General features: G+C 35.3%; 1 protein-coding gene across 1 annotated transcript; it reads left to right on the top strand.

Moving 5' to 3' along the window:
• The first annotated feature begins 1,960 nt into the window (after nucleotides 1-1,960).
• LOC144967939 (uncharacterized) lies at nucleotides 1,961-13,633 on the top strand. Its single transcript, XM_078905737.1, has 4 exons — nucleotides 1,961-2,448; nucleotides 3,806-3,971; nucleotides 6,507-6,652; nucleotides 13,158-13,633. The coding sequence occupies exons 1-4, from the start codon at nucleotides 2,376-2,378 to the stop codon at nucleotides 13,508-13,510; spliced, it is 738 nt and encodes a 245-aa protein (XP_078761863.1). The 5' UTR covers nucleotides 1,961-2,375; the 3' UTR covers nucleotides 13,511-13,633.
• Nucleotides 13,634-15,618: the final 1,985 nt, after the last annotated feature.

The raw sequence follows: 15,618 nt of genomic DNA on the forward strand, positions 1-15,618 counted from the left end.
TTTCAACCGACGTGGAAATAAATTTGCAGTTCTGGTAATCGACTGCAGTTATAGGCTTGATTTAACATTGTTGTAATGGACAACATTTTGTATTGGTTTGAGAGTATTACCATAACATCAATGAGCCCATAATAAATCTGGATAACAGACTTGCAAACAGTTCAGATCGTTTTCACCAATTTCACAATCGTGACGTCATGCATCATTTCGATTATCTTGACACTCCGGTAGTTGTCACGAGGCGAGCGTCATTGATATAAGTCTAATTGGTGCACGCTGACTTAGAAAGAGGCGATAAAACGAAGTGCAAATTGCGCTGTAAATGTCATTTTATCTTACAAACGTATAGGGTAGAGTCGGGGAAATTCGCCGTCGGGGAAATTCGCCACTTCTCACACCCCTCTCTTTAAATGCAAATAACCCATCTTACCTATTATTGGACGAGTCCAAGTGTCACATCATCACTTTGATGCTCTTTTCATCTATTGTTTTTAATCTACCAATCAGCATTTAGTACATTAATATCATGACACAATCGTGTCATTTAACGTCATAGCGTGTCTGTCGTTCTGTGCGCCTGATTCGTCCGAAATCCAACACCCGCCATTCCAAATTCCTACTTTCACTCGTTGTCATTTTAAGCGTTTTTTCAGCTTAGATCCTTACTCTACAACCTGTTATTTTGATATTGTATGATTTAAACATTAGTTTTGATGTTCCCATCATTTGCAATAGTTAAAAATATTCGTTTATTTTTTAATTGAGGGTCCCAATGATATCACTGCTTTCGGGGAAATTCGCCACTAGTATCGGGGAAATTCGCCGTTCTAATTGGGGACATTTGTCGCTCTGTTTTGTCGAAATATTATTAATTAAATGTTTAAAGGGGGCATTGATGATATTTTGACCGATAATTATTTAATAGATTGGTGATGCAGTGTCTGGGTAGCGTTCATAGTGCATAAAATTTACATAATGAGATAGTAATGATTATTAGTAATTTAACTGGACTTAATGAACTTTTCACTATAATGAAGCAGTTTTTTATATATTTGTAGAATAAATGGTGAGAACTTCAAAGAAAACCCAAAATGGAAGCAAAAGATTAAGAGAAAAATAGGATAGGATGGTTCAGCAAAACACAAGAAAAGATATTTTGTCATGTTTTCGCCTTCTATCATAGTATCATATCGTCATTTATAAAACTTGCCGTTGGTCATTGAATATTTTTAGTTTTTTGTCATTGTAAATAAATAAAATATAGTAATTACTACAAATTAAATCAAATATAAACATGAGAAAACAAAATAATATCTAAAAAGTACATAAAATTCACGATAAAAAAGTGTTAAAATCGAGCGGCGAATTTCCCCGACAGTGGTGGCGAATTTCCCCGAACTATGGCGAATTTCCCCGACGAGCATAACAACTTTTAAATGCGAAAATAAAGTATTACGAATTGAAATACTGGAACAAGTTTAATAAAATCTCATCACTGATTGGCTGATTGTCTTGATGACCAGTTTCTATTTTAAGAAAATTGACATCTTGAGACTGAAATAAGCGAAAGAAGTGGAGCGACCGCAGGGTGGCGAAGTTCCCCGACTCTACCCTACGTCAAATGCCCCAAACACACACGCATGCACACACACAAACACACACACACACACACACACACACACACACACACACACACACAAGAACGTACCAATGCATCTTTACTGACACAAACACAAACACAGTATTCCGGCTTGGCCTGCGTAATGTATCGTTTCAGTTGACCTCACTGATAAGTTTTTAAGTCTGCTGCATTCAAACACGTCCCATGACGTCACGGGTCCACTCCTACCATCCATCAATCCACCTGTAAGAAACCTTTACTTATCTCTACTGTCTGCGTCACCAAAACTGGACCAAATCTCTTACGCTCTAAATTGGCCAGTTTCAACAGATTCCGTTTACCAACTTAACTTCCATCTTGCGTAAAGCAGGTTCAACTGATATAATACTTGACAAACATTCTAATCGGATATAAATAAATATCAATAATAATATAAAGTTTCAAAATCGGTGTCTTCAAATTCAAGATTCTTTTGTAAAGGACGTGATAACATTTTAGATACTTAGCAAATCTGTATTCGAGTTTTTAGATTCTGTTTAATACCTAGATCAAAAATTTCAGACTGAGGTTAAAATCTTGATCTTGAATTGGAAGAAGTTGATGCGAATTGGATTTTCTTTAAGTCTGAATCACTTCACAACTAAGATCAGTGCATTTGACTGACTATATCATAACTGACAAACTGGATTGAGAGTGTTAAAAGAAGTATCCAAACAAAAGAGATTAAACGAACTGTCGATTAAAACACATCACCATGGCAACCATCAGACAATTAAAGGACATCACAATTGTTATATTACTATCATCTATTTTGTTATTTTCCACAGGTGAGTCTTGTTGATATCTGGCATTCTGTCCCCCATAGACACAGCGATGTATCTGACAAAATTATTACCTTTAGTGTTTTCTGATATTACGAACCAATAGCATATCCGTTTTGTGCCAGATATGTATATATATATATATATATATATATATATATATATATATATATATATATATATATATATATAGATATAGATAGATAGATAGATAGATAGATAGATAGATAGATAGATAGATAGATAGATAGATAGATAGATAGATAGATAGATAAAATAGACGTTCTTACAACACAAATTGTGTCTCTATTCTTCTCAGTTTCACAAAATGCATTGATGCCAAACAAGGCAAGAAAGAAAAATATAAGAAAATAAACCATCCCAAAAATTCACTCGACCCCCACTGGGGATCAGATCTTTATCTCACACCGGTGCCTGCTCCTTAATTTCTTAATTTGATATTAATTTTCAAAAAGTATTGATAAGATTTTATTTGGAAGGCAGGAAAGATTTAGAATATTATAAGATTAGGCACGGATTCCCCTTCTACCATTGTACTCAGGTTTATTATTTAAAATGCTCCGTGTAATGTTGGTGACTCTGAAGTGCGATGTCTCGTCTTAAACAAAATCAAGCGATGTTGAGCGTGGTCAGTGACCGAATGAATGCCAAGAGTCGCCAAATGCTGACCCTGGCGTTGTGTCTTGAGAAAAGCAATTTACACACGTTTTACTCAACTAAGCTCAGCTTAGAATGAGTACCTCAGATATTTATTGATTCAATGCTATTTTTTTGGTATATTATGTATGAATCATTTAATAGCCACGCTGCCCCCTAACTATTTGATTTAATGCTATTGTTTGGTATATTTTGTAATTATCAACCAAGAGAAACAATTTAAGACGATTCTTTTCCTTGGTTTTGTTTTTCGAAAATAACTTGGTTTTGGGGTATTTTGTAGCGAATGTTAAATAAACAACCTTTTGGTATAGCCTCATATAATATGCTTTATTAATGTTCATATATGTTTCTTTATTTTAAACATGTAGCTCTCTTCGTTTATTTTTTCAATTTTTCCAGTCCACAGGCTAGTTTCCTGTTACCAATAATTGAGTTTGGTTGTCATTAACTTTGGCTTTGTCTACTTATTTGTATATTATTTATGGAAACAAATTACTAAATGGATACTAGTAACAGACTGACACACTCGAAGTAACACATACATTCACGGCAAACGTCCATAGAGACTGCGCAGCCATATTCATTCGTATGATATCACCCTACTTAATCTGTTGTCTAGCTTATTAAATATCGATGTTTTTTTTTAAATCTACTCTGGGTTGTTTGTTTTTTCTTCACTCAGTTTTAGGCAAGGGTTCAGCGCCCCACGATGTGGATTGCACTGATGCCCCTGACGGTCTGCACGAGATTGGATGCTGGGGCTACGCCAACTGTGTCAACGGCAAGCCTGACATCCACGACTGTGACGTACATCTGGTGTTCGATAGGGCAACCATGACTTGTGTTCAGTAAGTCTTCCCTTTGTATGGCAGAAGCCCTCTCAGGGTTTTGTCTCGACCTTCAATATTATGAAGTTCTATCCAGGCGGCGAATTCGTTGCCTCTTTCCTGTATTAGTTGCGAACTGGCCCGGTAGCTTCGTCACAAAAACAACACTTAACCAGATTATGCTCTACGGATTTGGGTATTTTTTTTTTTTTTTTTTTTTTTTTTTTTTTTTTTTTTTTTTTTTTTTTTTTTTTTGTTAGTTTGAATGTTTGTTTATTTGTTTGCTTGTTTTTTTTTTTTGTTTTTTTTTGTTTTTTTGTTTTTGGGGTTTTTTGGGTTTTTTTTTTTTTGCTCAGCGGTACGGTGTATCGCCTTGTAACAAAAGCAAACAAATCTATGCGTTGCCAGTGAACGGGTGGGTAACAGAACTCCGGCTTAGACTTGTGTCCATGGATAAGGCACTTTATACTCACCTCACTTGACTAAGATGTTAATGAGTACCTGGCTGTACGCAATGACCGATGTAATGAGAGTATTGGTACCAAAAGACGCCAAAAGTTGTGTTGAATTATTTATAAAATGCGGTTCTTACGTCCAGCGAGGGGAGGGGGGGGGGGGGGGAGATCATTGAGCTTTGTAAATTCGTAGAACTGCTCTATACAATTGTCGATATTTATTTCATAAATCTTATTTCTTTGTTCATTCATATTTTTGGGGGGTTATTTTTACATTTTTAAAGATATTTTACAGCATGTTCTTCATTCATCCAATTATTTATTTATTTATCTTCAGTCACTCATTGTTCTATAATTGATCGATTCATTCTTCCATTTAACAGATCTATTAAAGTAACGCGAGTCTCAAGTCTCAAGTCCCATGTCTGAAACAAACGTTATGGATTACCTTACTTTATGGACGATAAATGTGTTGACCAAATACATAGGGACGTCTCTGTAAAATAAGCTTTTTTAAAAAAATATATATATGCGCAATATATGCGCAATATCCAGCCAACGAGCTTTACAATAGGGCCCTAAGCACTCAGCAAAACTTACCATGTAAGATGGGACATGACGCTTGCGGTTTCTTTTTTTTTTTAAATTTTTATGATTATTCTTTTCTTTTTTTTTTTTTTGTATTTTATTTTCTTTTTCTTTTTGTTTTGTTTTGTTTTGTGATTTTTTGACAAAGGCAGTAACGGACAAATATTCACTTTAAACCTGAGTTTGATGAAAAATGTGAGTAAAGAGCCTTTTCTCAAGAACTCATTCTTGCGCAGGTTGGAGGTAGCGTGTCATACCACAAGACCACAATCCCGCACTGATAATATTTTCTCTTTGGAAGGAAATTATGTATCAACGGTAAAAAGCTAAGCGTTAAGAACCTTTTCCAATGATTCTTTTTTGCACCAGCCGCAGCGGGACTTGAACCGGGGACAAACGGGTCACACGCCGGAAGTCATATCACACAGCTACACAATAGATCGTCAACCATGGGCTCTTAATGCCATTTTGTTTTAGTCGAGCTGTCTAATAAATACGGTGAATTTCAAAATCATTAATCATAAAAAGTACCCTAAACTTTCTACTCAACCACCCAAGTCAAAAATGATAATACGGGTAATTTCAATAAAAAGATTATATAACTACTAGAAAACCACATTCACCCCACCCCGCGAAAATGGAGAAATTCTATTTTTGTTACATAAAAATGAGTGGAACAGGCACTTACGTTGATAATAACATAAATTGAAGTGAGTAGAAAAGTGCCAGAAGACAATAGAGAATAGAGATTAGTCGGAGTTGTCGCATCAGTAAGGTCCTGGGTTCGAGCGTGGCCTTCGTACTAAGAGTTCACGAAGGCCACCGTTCGAGCCCCCATCGCAGCGAAATTTTTATTCTCTATTTTATTGTCTTCTGGCACTTTTCTACTCACTTCATTTTCTGATTTCATTTTTGGTATCTTGAGAATTTCATATAATGTTTTTGACGTCAAGACTGAATATATTTCATATTATGACTTCTCTTTATTTGAGAATATTTGCAGACCTTACCATTGTCATCATCAGAGCAATCACATAGATGTGATTTAGGCTTATATTATGAGGCCTAAGTCGCATCCTTGTAACTGTTCTCTTATTGAAAATGACAAGCCGTTATATAAGAATAAATAATATATAACCAGAATCTTAACAGTATCACTCTCATTCATACGCATTGAAGAAAAAAATGAGCATTTATTTAGAGCAATATTCACTAAACTTGCTCAAAACGCTTTACTAGAAGTCCCTAACCACCAGCAACGCTTAAAACGTAGGCGGAGACATGAGAAAGAACGTTGTTAACGACCAGATACTCATTTTACTCCTGAGTACGATAAGAGATTGTGAGTAAAAGGTCTTTTCTTAGGACTTAACTACTCGCCCATTGGAACGGGACTCAAACCCTGTACCTACCGGTCCGAAGGCGATTGTCATATCACAAGACCAAATAACCGCTCAAGAAGAGAAGAAAAGGTAAACTTTATAATGTATTTTTTGTTTCCATTCCTCTCCAGACCTGGTACCACCCTGACAGACTGTTTCTTGCCAGTAGACTGTACCGGTAAGGCTGACGGTTCCTATCCTGACTACACCGATTCCTGTGTCACTTACTACAGATGTATCAACGAAAAAAATCTAGGACGCTTTTACTGCCCCGCACGTAAGTTGCTTACTTAAGCACTTTAGGGGAAAAAAAACCCAGAACGTTTCAAGCAATTATCAAACATTTTTATTTCATTTCATAAGACCTACTAAACTCGCTACAGTTGTATCAACGAGAATAAACTGGGGGGGATGTCTCGCATTGTCTTAAGCACTTTTGGACATAAAAAGTTTCAAAGGCTTATTTTAACCCAAGGCTAAGGTGTGTCTGGCCTTTTTTAACCCCATTTTCCATAGGTTTTTATCTACTCTTTAAAGAAAAAGAAGGGTTAGTGGTTTACAATGTTCCTTCCAGCCAGTGTTAAATTTCCGCCAACGAGCACCGAATCGCTGGCAAATCTAAAAATTATAAAACTATTTTTTTACCGATTGATATTAGAGTAACTTGCCAACCTTTCTTGAAGTTAGGGTAATTCTATCACCCGTTGACTCTGATTATTTACTTACTACCGATGCCATCTCTTAGGTAGAGGTCCGCTTGAAATGGTACGCCATTCCCATTTTTCTCTGCTGCACGTTTTTTTGGCAACATTCAGTTGCAGAGACCACTCCAGCCTTTCACACCATCCATCCATGTTCTTGATGGTCTGTCCTTTGCTCTCCTGCATTCAACTTGTCCTCTTTAAAATCTTTCATAATGGACTTGTGTCTTTTTACATGGCCAAAATATTTCAATTTTCTTGCTTCTATTATTGTGTAGAGCAAGGTTGGTTCGATCCCAATGATATCGCAACTCTTGGTTGCATTTTTGTTTGTCTTTCCTGCTTATCTTTTCAAGGCGTTTAAATGTCCCGATTTAAAAGCTTCTATATTTCTTTCAAGTACTTTATTGAGGTTCCATGGTTCTGAACCATACAGCATTATTATTATTATTATTATTATTATTATTATTATTATTATTATTATTATTATTATTATTATTATTAGTATTATTAGTATTAGTATTATTATTACAGTGGACTCCGGATAAGACTATGCCCAGGGGAACCGAGGAAAAAAATCGACTTATCCGAAAATCAACTTAACCGGAGTGTAACCAAATGAGCAAAAACGCACGTAAGCAAAGCAAACTAATCTAGAATAAGTATGTCCCTTCATATCGCGCGGTCTCTGTAGTGGTCGTCAGAGGCTCCTACCCCCAATAGCCCCAAAGAGGAATCAGAATACATAAAAATCGAAATTTGAGATAAAAAAGCGGAATCAACTTACTGTTATTGACTATGACATGTTTTGCAACAGAAAATGTAATAGACAATCCAAAAGTACTCAAATGATAAAATGTAAAAGTGTAAAAATGTACAGATTGTGTAAAGACTAAGAATGGGGTCAAATAATAATAGAGAACACACAGGTCCTGGCCGTCTGAGAGCAAAGCATTGAATGGATGGATTTAACCATGTCAGGACCCCCCCCCCCCCCCCCCCCCCCCCTCCCCACACACACCGCCTAATCAAACAAACGCGCGTGCCGGTACACACACACACACACACACACACACACACACACACGCACGCACGCACACGTACACAGGGCTAAAATTAAATAGGGAAAGAAGCTTACCGTACTCAATAATATTATGGAAGTGGTTATTCAGTATCAGATACTGAATAGTGCTTTGCCACTATTCAGTATCCATAAGGAACTCTTTTTTATAGAGAGAGTGAAAAGTGCGACAATCTCGGTTGAACTGCTGACCTACTTCCAGATTGAGCACGTGCAGTAACTGACAGCCCGATTCAAAGTTGTAAAAATATTTTGATCGAAATTTTTAAATTTCTGCTATCGTGCAATTAACATAGTTCAAAATATCAAAATAAGAGAGGCAGTCAAATACATTTTTTAATGTCTGAATAGACATGATTAAATGTCTCTAAAAGTTCAGTGACACCATGGCATGGTGGATATAAGCTGTTTGACTCTGAGCTTAAGGTTCGAGAGTTCAAATCCCGGTAAGGTTAACTTTTTTATTTTTTTTCCCCAATATTTTTTAAAAATTCCTTCTGTCTATTTATATTTTTTAAACTTTTGTTTTAATAATTTTATTTGCTTGAAATATACTTTAATGTTGATAATATATTATTGTTCTTTTATTATTATTATTATTATTATTATTATTATTATTATTATTATTATTATTATTATTATTATTATTATTATTATTATTATGATTATTATTATTACTTACTCACTTACTATTATTATTATAGTTGTTGTTGTAATCGTCATCACCGTCATTATTATAATTATGGTTATGATTTTTTTTTTTAATCAAGTAGTTGGAGTAATTTAATCAGTTATCGATTTATTACGAATATCTTTTATGTGTTATCATCGCGTTGTTGTTTTTCATTATTGTGCTCTTCTATTGTTTATTACTTTTTAAAATCTTGCTTTTTTCTGTTGTTTTTGTCCTCCTTGTTGTTGTTGTTTGTTTGTTTGTTTTGTCATCTAAGACAAACCCGATTCATTATAAATTCATTTTTAATTGAGCGATGTACTTCCGAGAATTACTTGCCGTATTATATTGAAATTTACATGACAATAATAATAATAATAATAATGATAATAATAATAATAATAATAATAAATAAATAATAATAATAATAATAATAATAAAAATAATAATAATAATAATAATAATAATAATAATAATAATAATAATAATAATATAATAATAATAATAATAATAATAATATAATAATAATGATAATGATAATAATAATAATAATAATAATAATAATAATAATAATAATAATAATAATAATAATAATAATAATAATAATAATAATAATAAAAATAATAATAATAATAATAATTTAAATAGATACTGAATATTAGACTACAATTGACATCTATTTACTGAATACACGTGGTATTTTTATGGATGTTTCTTTTTTTACGAAACCTGCCAAAACACGCCGAAACCCGACAAAGTTATGGGAAGTAGGCAGCAGTGGGGAGTGAACCTGGGACTCAGGGAAGTGTACACCATTGGGGAGTGAACCTGGGACTGGGTTTCGTTTTTAAAAAAAGCAATTACTTTTTTACGAAACCCGCCAATATCCGACAAAGTTATGGAAAGAAAGTAACAGTGGGGGAGTGAACCCGAGACTATGGTTTTTCGGCGGGTTTTGGCGGGTTTCGTAAAAAAGTAATTGCTTCATTCTCGTCTGGTACCCAACTCCCATAGTTCGGCTTCATTTCCCACTGGTATCCATCTTCCATAGTCCCAGGTTCATTTCCACTGATTTCCTCTTTTCACAGTCCCAGGTTCACTCCCAACCGGTGTGCACTTCCCTGAGTCCCGGTTCATTGCCCAATGGTGCCCACTTCCCATAACTTTTGACAATTTCTGTAGGTTTCGAAATAAAAGTACATTCTGAGCTCACGGTCCACTGATATCAGCCTCTCGCAGTCCCGGGTTCAATCCTCATCGGTGTCCAAATCCTAGATTCACTCCCCACTGCTGCCTGCTTCCCATAACTTTGTCGGCTTTTGGCGGGTTTCGTAAAAAAGTAATTCCCCTCCCCCTTGGTATTGCTTTTTTACAAAATCCAGAGTCCCAGATTCAATTCCCACAAGTGTACACTTCCCTGATTCTCAGGATCACTCCCACTGTTGCCTACTTCAATAACTTTGTCGGATATTGCCAGGTTTAGTCGGGTTTTGTAAAAAAGTAATTGCTTTTATGTGAAACTCGCTGAAACCCGCCGAAAACCAGAGTCTCAGGTTCACTCCCCACTGGTGTACACTTCCCTGAGTCTCAGGTTCACTCCCCACTGTTGCCTACTTCCCATAACTTTCTCGGATATTGCCAGGTTTTCGTCGGGTTTCGTAAAAAAGTAATTGCTTTTATGTGAAACTCGCTGAAATCCACCGAAAACCAGAGTCTCAGGTTCACTCCCCACTGGTGTACACTTCCATGAATCTCAGGTTCACTCCCCACTGTTGTCTACTTCCAACAACTTTGTCGGATATTGCCGGGTTTCGTAAAATAGCAATTGCTTTTATATGAAACTCGCTGCATCCCGACGAAAACCAGAGTCTCAGGTTCACTCCGCACTGGTGTATATTATTTCCATGAATCTCAGGTTCACCCCCACTGTTGCCTACTTCAATAACTTTGTCGGATATTGCCAGGTTTCGTCAGGTTTCGTAAAAAAGTAATTGCTTTTATGTGAAACTCGCTGAAATCCGCAGAAAACAAGAGTCTCAGGTTCACTGCCCAGTGGTGTATACTTCCATGAATCTCAGGTTCACTCCCCATTGTTGCCTACTTTCAAAATCTGTAGGATATTGCCGGGTTTCGTAAAAAAATAATTGCTTTTATGTGAAACTCGCTGAAATCCGTCGAAAACCATAGTCTCAGGTTCACTCCCCACTGGTGTACACTTCCCTTAGTCTCAGGTTCACTCCCCATTATCTGCCTACTTTCCATAACTTTGCCCGATTTTGTTGGGAGATGGCGCATTTCGTAAACAAAAAGTAATTGCTTGTTTTTTTTCAAAACCCGCCGAAACCCAGTCACAGGTTCACTCCCCACTGGTGTACACTTCCCCGAATCTCAGGTTCACTCCCCACTGTTGCCTACTACCATAACTTTCTCGGATATTGCCAGGTTTTGTCGGGTTTCGTAAAAAAGTAATTGCTTCTTTATGAAACTAGCTGAATCCCGCCGAAAACCATAGTCTCAGGTTCACTCCCCACTGGTGTACACTTCACTGAGTCTCAGGTTCACTCCCCACGCTTTGCCTACTTTCCACAATTATGCCGCATATTGTCGGGTTTCGTAAAAAAGTAATCCCCCCCCCCCTATTTTGTTATTGCTTTTTTACAAAACCCAGAGTCCCAGGTTCACTCCCCACTGGTGTACACTTCCCCTGAATCTCAGGTTCATCCCCTCCTCCCCCCCCCCCCTACACACACACGCACACACACACACACACACACGCTGCTGCCTACCTCCCATAACTTTGTCGGATATTGCCAGGTGTCGTCGGGTTTCGTAAAAAAGTAATTGCTTTTTATTACGAAACCCAGTCCCAGGTTCACTCCCCACTGGTGTACACTTCTCTGAGTCCCATATTCACTCCCACAGCTGCATTCTTCCCATAACTTTGTCAGGTTACGGAAAAAAAAACACCGTATTATAGTGCAAAACCACTATTCAGTGTCAGATACTGAATAGTGCAAAACCGCTATTCAGTATCTGATACTGAATAGTGCAAAACCACTATTCAGTATCAGATACTGAATAGTGCAAAACCACTATTCAGTATCAGATACTGAATAGTGCTAGCCTAATATTATTACCGATTGAAGCCAACATAATATAATATTACCAAGGTCATTGACCTCACAAATTGAAGTCACCATAATAATAATAATACTTCCGTCAACCCCCCTCCCAAACATATAATATTATCCAACATCAGCAGCACACACTTTGAAGGGACTAATCAGACACACAAAATGTGTGTTGATTGACCATAAGAGATGCTGACGAAATAAGCCATAGCTCACTTTTTTTTCACAAGAGATATTTTTTTTTCCTCGATTGGAAAGGTAAAAAGCGGAATTTTTGCCTTGAATGTGGAATGTATACCAATTAAGTTAAATTATTCTGCGAAAAGCGGAAGGGTAGGAGCCTCTATGTCAAGGTCAAGCTTCTTGTAAATTGTCGAGACAGAAATAGCTGGTATGCCAATTTCCTATGCGATGTTATTGTCGCATGCCAGACTTTCCAAATGCATCGAATCTTCCTTTTCCGCGATAGGTTTGCCATTGTAGTTGTAGACTTGACTTGAATTCTTGATAAAATTGATACTAATTAAGAGGACCATTACATAGGATGGCCTGGGATTAGAACCCAAAAAAAAATCTTGAACTTGAAGTTGCGACAATGTAAAATTTGAGATGGAGAAATTAAAGTTATTCAATACTGCTCGTGTACATTGAACATGGACGTCAGGCAAAGCACCCACATCACATCGATGTGCGCAAATCGTTCGCGGATATTCTTAACCACTGAAAATTCTTACTGGTAGCTTTTTTAACCAATAGAAATATTTGTTTATTTGTGATTTTATTGTAGTCATGAGTGATAAGAACATCGACCTAAGCGACATCGACTTATGTAGAGTTTTTTTTTTTTTTTACTAATGTTATAGGAAGAAGGGGGAGGGTCCAAGAAAAAAAATCGACTTGGGTAAAAATCGACTTAGGCAACGTCGACGTGTCCAGAGTGCACTGTATTATTATTTTCATTATTATTATTATTATTATTATTATTATTATTATTATTATTATTATTATTATTATTATTATTATTATTATTATTATTATTATTATTATTATTATTATTATTATTATTATTATTATTACTATTATTATCATTATTTATTATTATTTTTATCATTATCATTATTATTATTATCATTATTATTATTATTATTATTATCATCATCATCATCATCATCATCATTATTTTCTACCATTTGCAGAGACCGCCTTCAACGAAAACCTTCAGATCTGTGACTATCCTCAAAACCTACCGGCCCCTTGTGGAACCAAATTAGGGCCTGCAAAGACCACAACACAGAAAATGATGACCACGACAAAACCTACCACCGTTCCTACTACCCAGACTATGATGACTAAGACAATGCCAACATCAACTCCCCAAAATGTAATGACGTCTGCACAAACTACTCAAAAACCCATGCAGACTTCTCAACTGCAAATTATTCTTACTTCCGGTAGCCCCAAACCTTCAATGCAAGCGTCATCAACACAAATGGCTCCGATTACTTCAACGCCCAAAAGCGCATCACCAGCAGTCCCCATCATTGGGTGAAAAAAAAACAAAAAACAACAACAACAAAAACCTGTTAATATTATAATATTATCTTTATTATTGCTATGATGTTAATTTTTTAAATTCAAAATTTTCAAAATAAATGTCGAACTATTCAATCAATGTTGAATGTGCATTTGTGCTATTTATTCTTAAGGTCATCTGTTAGAAGTGTTCATTTTTATAAGTTTACTCGCTTGAGTTCATCTTTTGCAAGAAACCTAAATTCGATGGTGGTCTCTCTACCTCCGATCTATTCTGCTCTCAACTTTATGAATAGAGAACTTTGTTCATAAATTTCTTATCAAATAAAAACCTTTAGCGTGAATTACCCCAAAAGGCCAACCTTGCAAAACTGAGTTACAGCGAAATTGAAATATCTAGTTTATTTTTTAGCGTGAGAGAATATTTGTTATGTCGGGCTTAAGTTACAACACATGTAGACGCAAAATTCTCAGTCTGATAGCCCAAATTGTTATGGGCTTATAGCTGACTTTCATGAAAATACCCGCAAACCAACAAAAAGTATTGACAACAATTTTACAACATTACTGGATGGAATGGTTTTCGCGAGATCCGAGGTTTGAGAGTTTTTGCCAAGACGAGGATCATTTAAATTCTTCGATACTTGAATACGAGTTTTCTGGTCCCAAAGATTTGCGATTACACTAGGTACTACTGTACCATGCAATGCAATCCATCCAGTCGCTGGTCAAGCTCAGTGCCGTTTGACTTTGTTATAACTGAATGAATGTTGTGTACATCTATTTGTTGTAACTTTGATTGATATAACTGGCCAGCATTTGACTGAATCTAGCGGCTATCAATGTGCAATCTGAAAACAGTGTACGGTGTCCCTTTTTGCGGGTATTCTGAGTCCTTGTCTGGGTGGGACATAAAGTGGCCTCGAACTAAAAAAAAAAAAGATGAGAACGGTTTGTTTTTGAGAGTTATATTCTGTATCCCCCTGTCGGATCTTTTCCCGTCCTTACTAGCGCAACTACTTTCTAGATTTTACATTTCTTGACTCTTGATCATATGCCTCCTTTCTGTACAGCAAAATGTGTTACAAGCCTCATCATAGGCGAACAACAATCAAGTTTACAAGTATGCAAATCAGATTGATAATGTTCGAGGGTGATTGGGGAACATCAATGTAATAAGCCCTAGCGCGTACAGTAAACATTACAAATACATATATGTAATAATAATAATATAATAATAATAATAATAATAATATAATAATAATAATAATAATAATAATAATAATAATAATAATAAATAATAATAATAATAATAATAAAATAATAATAATAATAATAATAATAATAATAATAATAATAATAATAATAATAATAATAATAATAAAATAATAATATAATAATAAATAATAATAATAATAAATAATAATAATAATAATAATAATAATAATAATAATAAAATAATAATAATAATAATAATAATAATAAAATAATAATAATAATAATAATAATAATAATAATAATAATAATAATAATAATAATAATATAATAGTAATAATAATCATAGTAATAATAATAATAATAATAATAATAATAATAATAATAATAATAATAATAATAATAATAATAATAATAATATAAGAATTTACAACAATATCGAGGAACAAAGAGGAATGGAAAAGAACAAAGAAAGTCGGCTCACTAATTGGAGACAACGAGGATGTACAAAGAAGAAAACAGCTATCAAACGCCGCACTCAGTAAACTCACCAATGTATGGATTAGAGGTGACAAAATAAAGAGAAAAACCAAACTGAAACTGTACCGGCTCTTGTAAAACCGGTACTTCTGTATAACTGCGGCACTTGGGCGTTGACAAAATCCGAAGAAGAACATCTGGATGCCTTCCATCGCACACAGCTAAGAAGGGTACTGGACATCAAATACCCAAAAAAGATCTCAAATGAATCACTCTATAAGATCACAAAAGAAAGACCAATCTCCCTTGACATTTTACAACGACGATGGCAACTTTTCGGTCACATACTACGCAGGGACAAAAACATACCAGCTAACCAAGCCATGTCGGGATACTTCCAAAAACACGGGAACCTTTTCAGAGGAAGAC

Source organism: Berghia stephanieae, chromosome 3 (genome assembly GCF_034508935.2).
Source record: "Berghia stephanieae isolate SIO BIC M18660-M18661 chromosome 3, UCSD_Bste_1.3, whole genome shotgun sequence".
NCBI classification, from domain to species: Eukaryota; Metazoa; Mollusca; class Gastropoda; order Nudibranchia; family Aeolidiidae; genus Berghia; species Berghia stephanieae.

Coding starts and splice junctions, on each gene's coding strand:
- LOC144967939 (XM_078905737.1), top strand. CDS start 2,376: ATGGCAACCATCAGACAATTAAAGGACATCACAATTGTTATATTACTA. Junction 2,449..3,805: donor TATTTTGTTATTTTCCACAG/GTGAGTCTTGTT, acceptor TTCTTCACTCAG/TTTTAGGCAAGGGTTCAGCG. Junction 6,653..13,157: donor ACGCTTTTACTGCCCCGCAC/GTAAGTTGCTTA, acceptor TACCATTTGCAG/AGACCGCCTTCAACGAAAAC.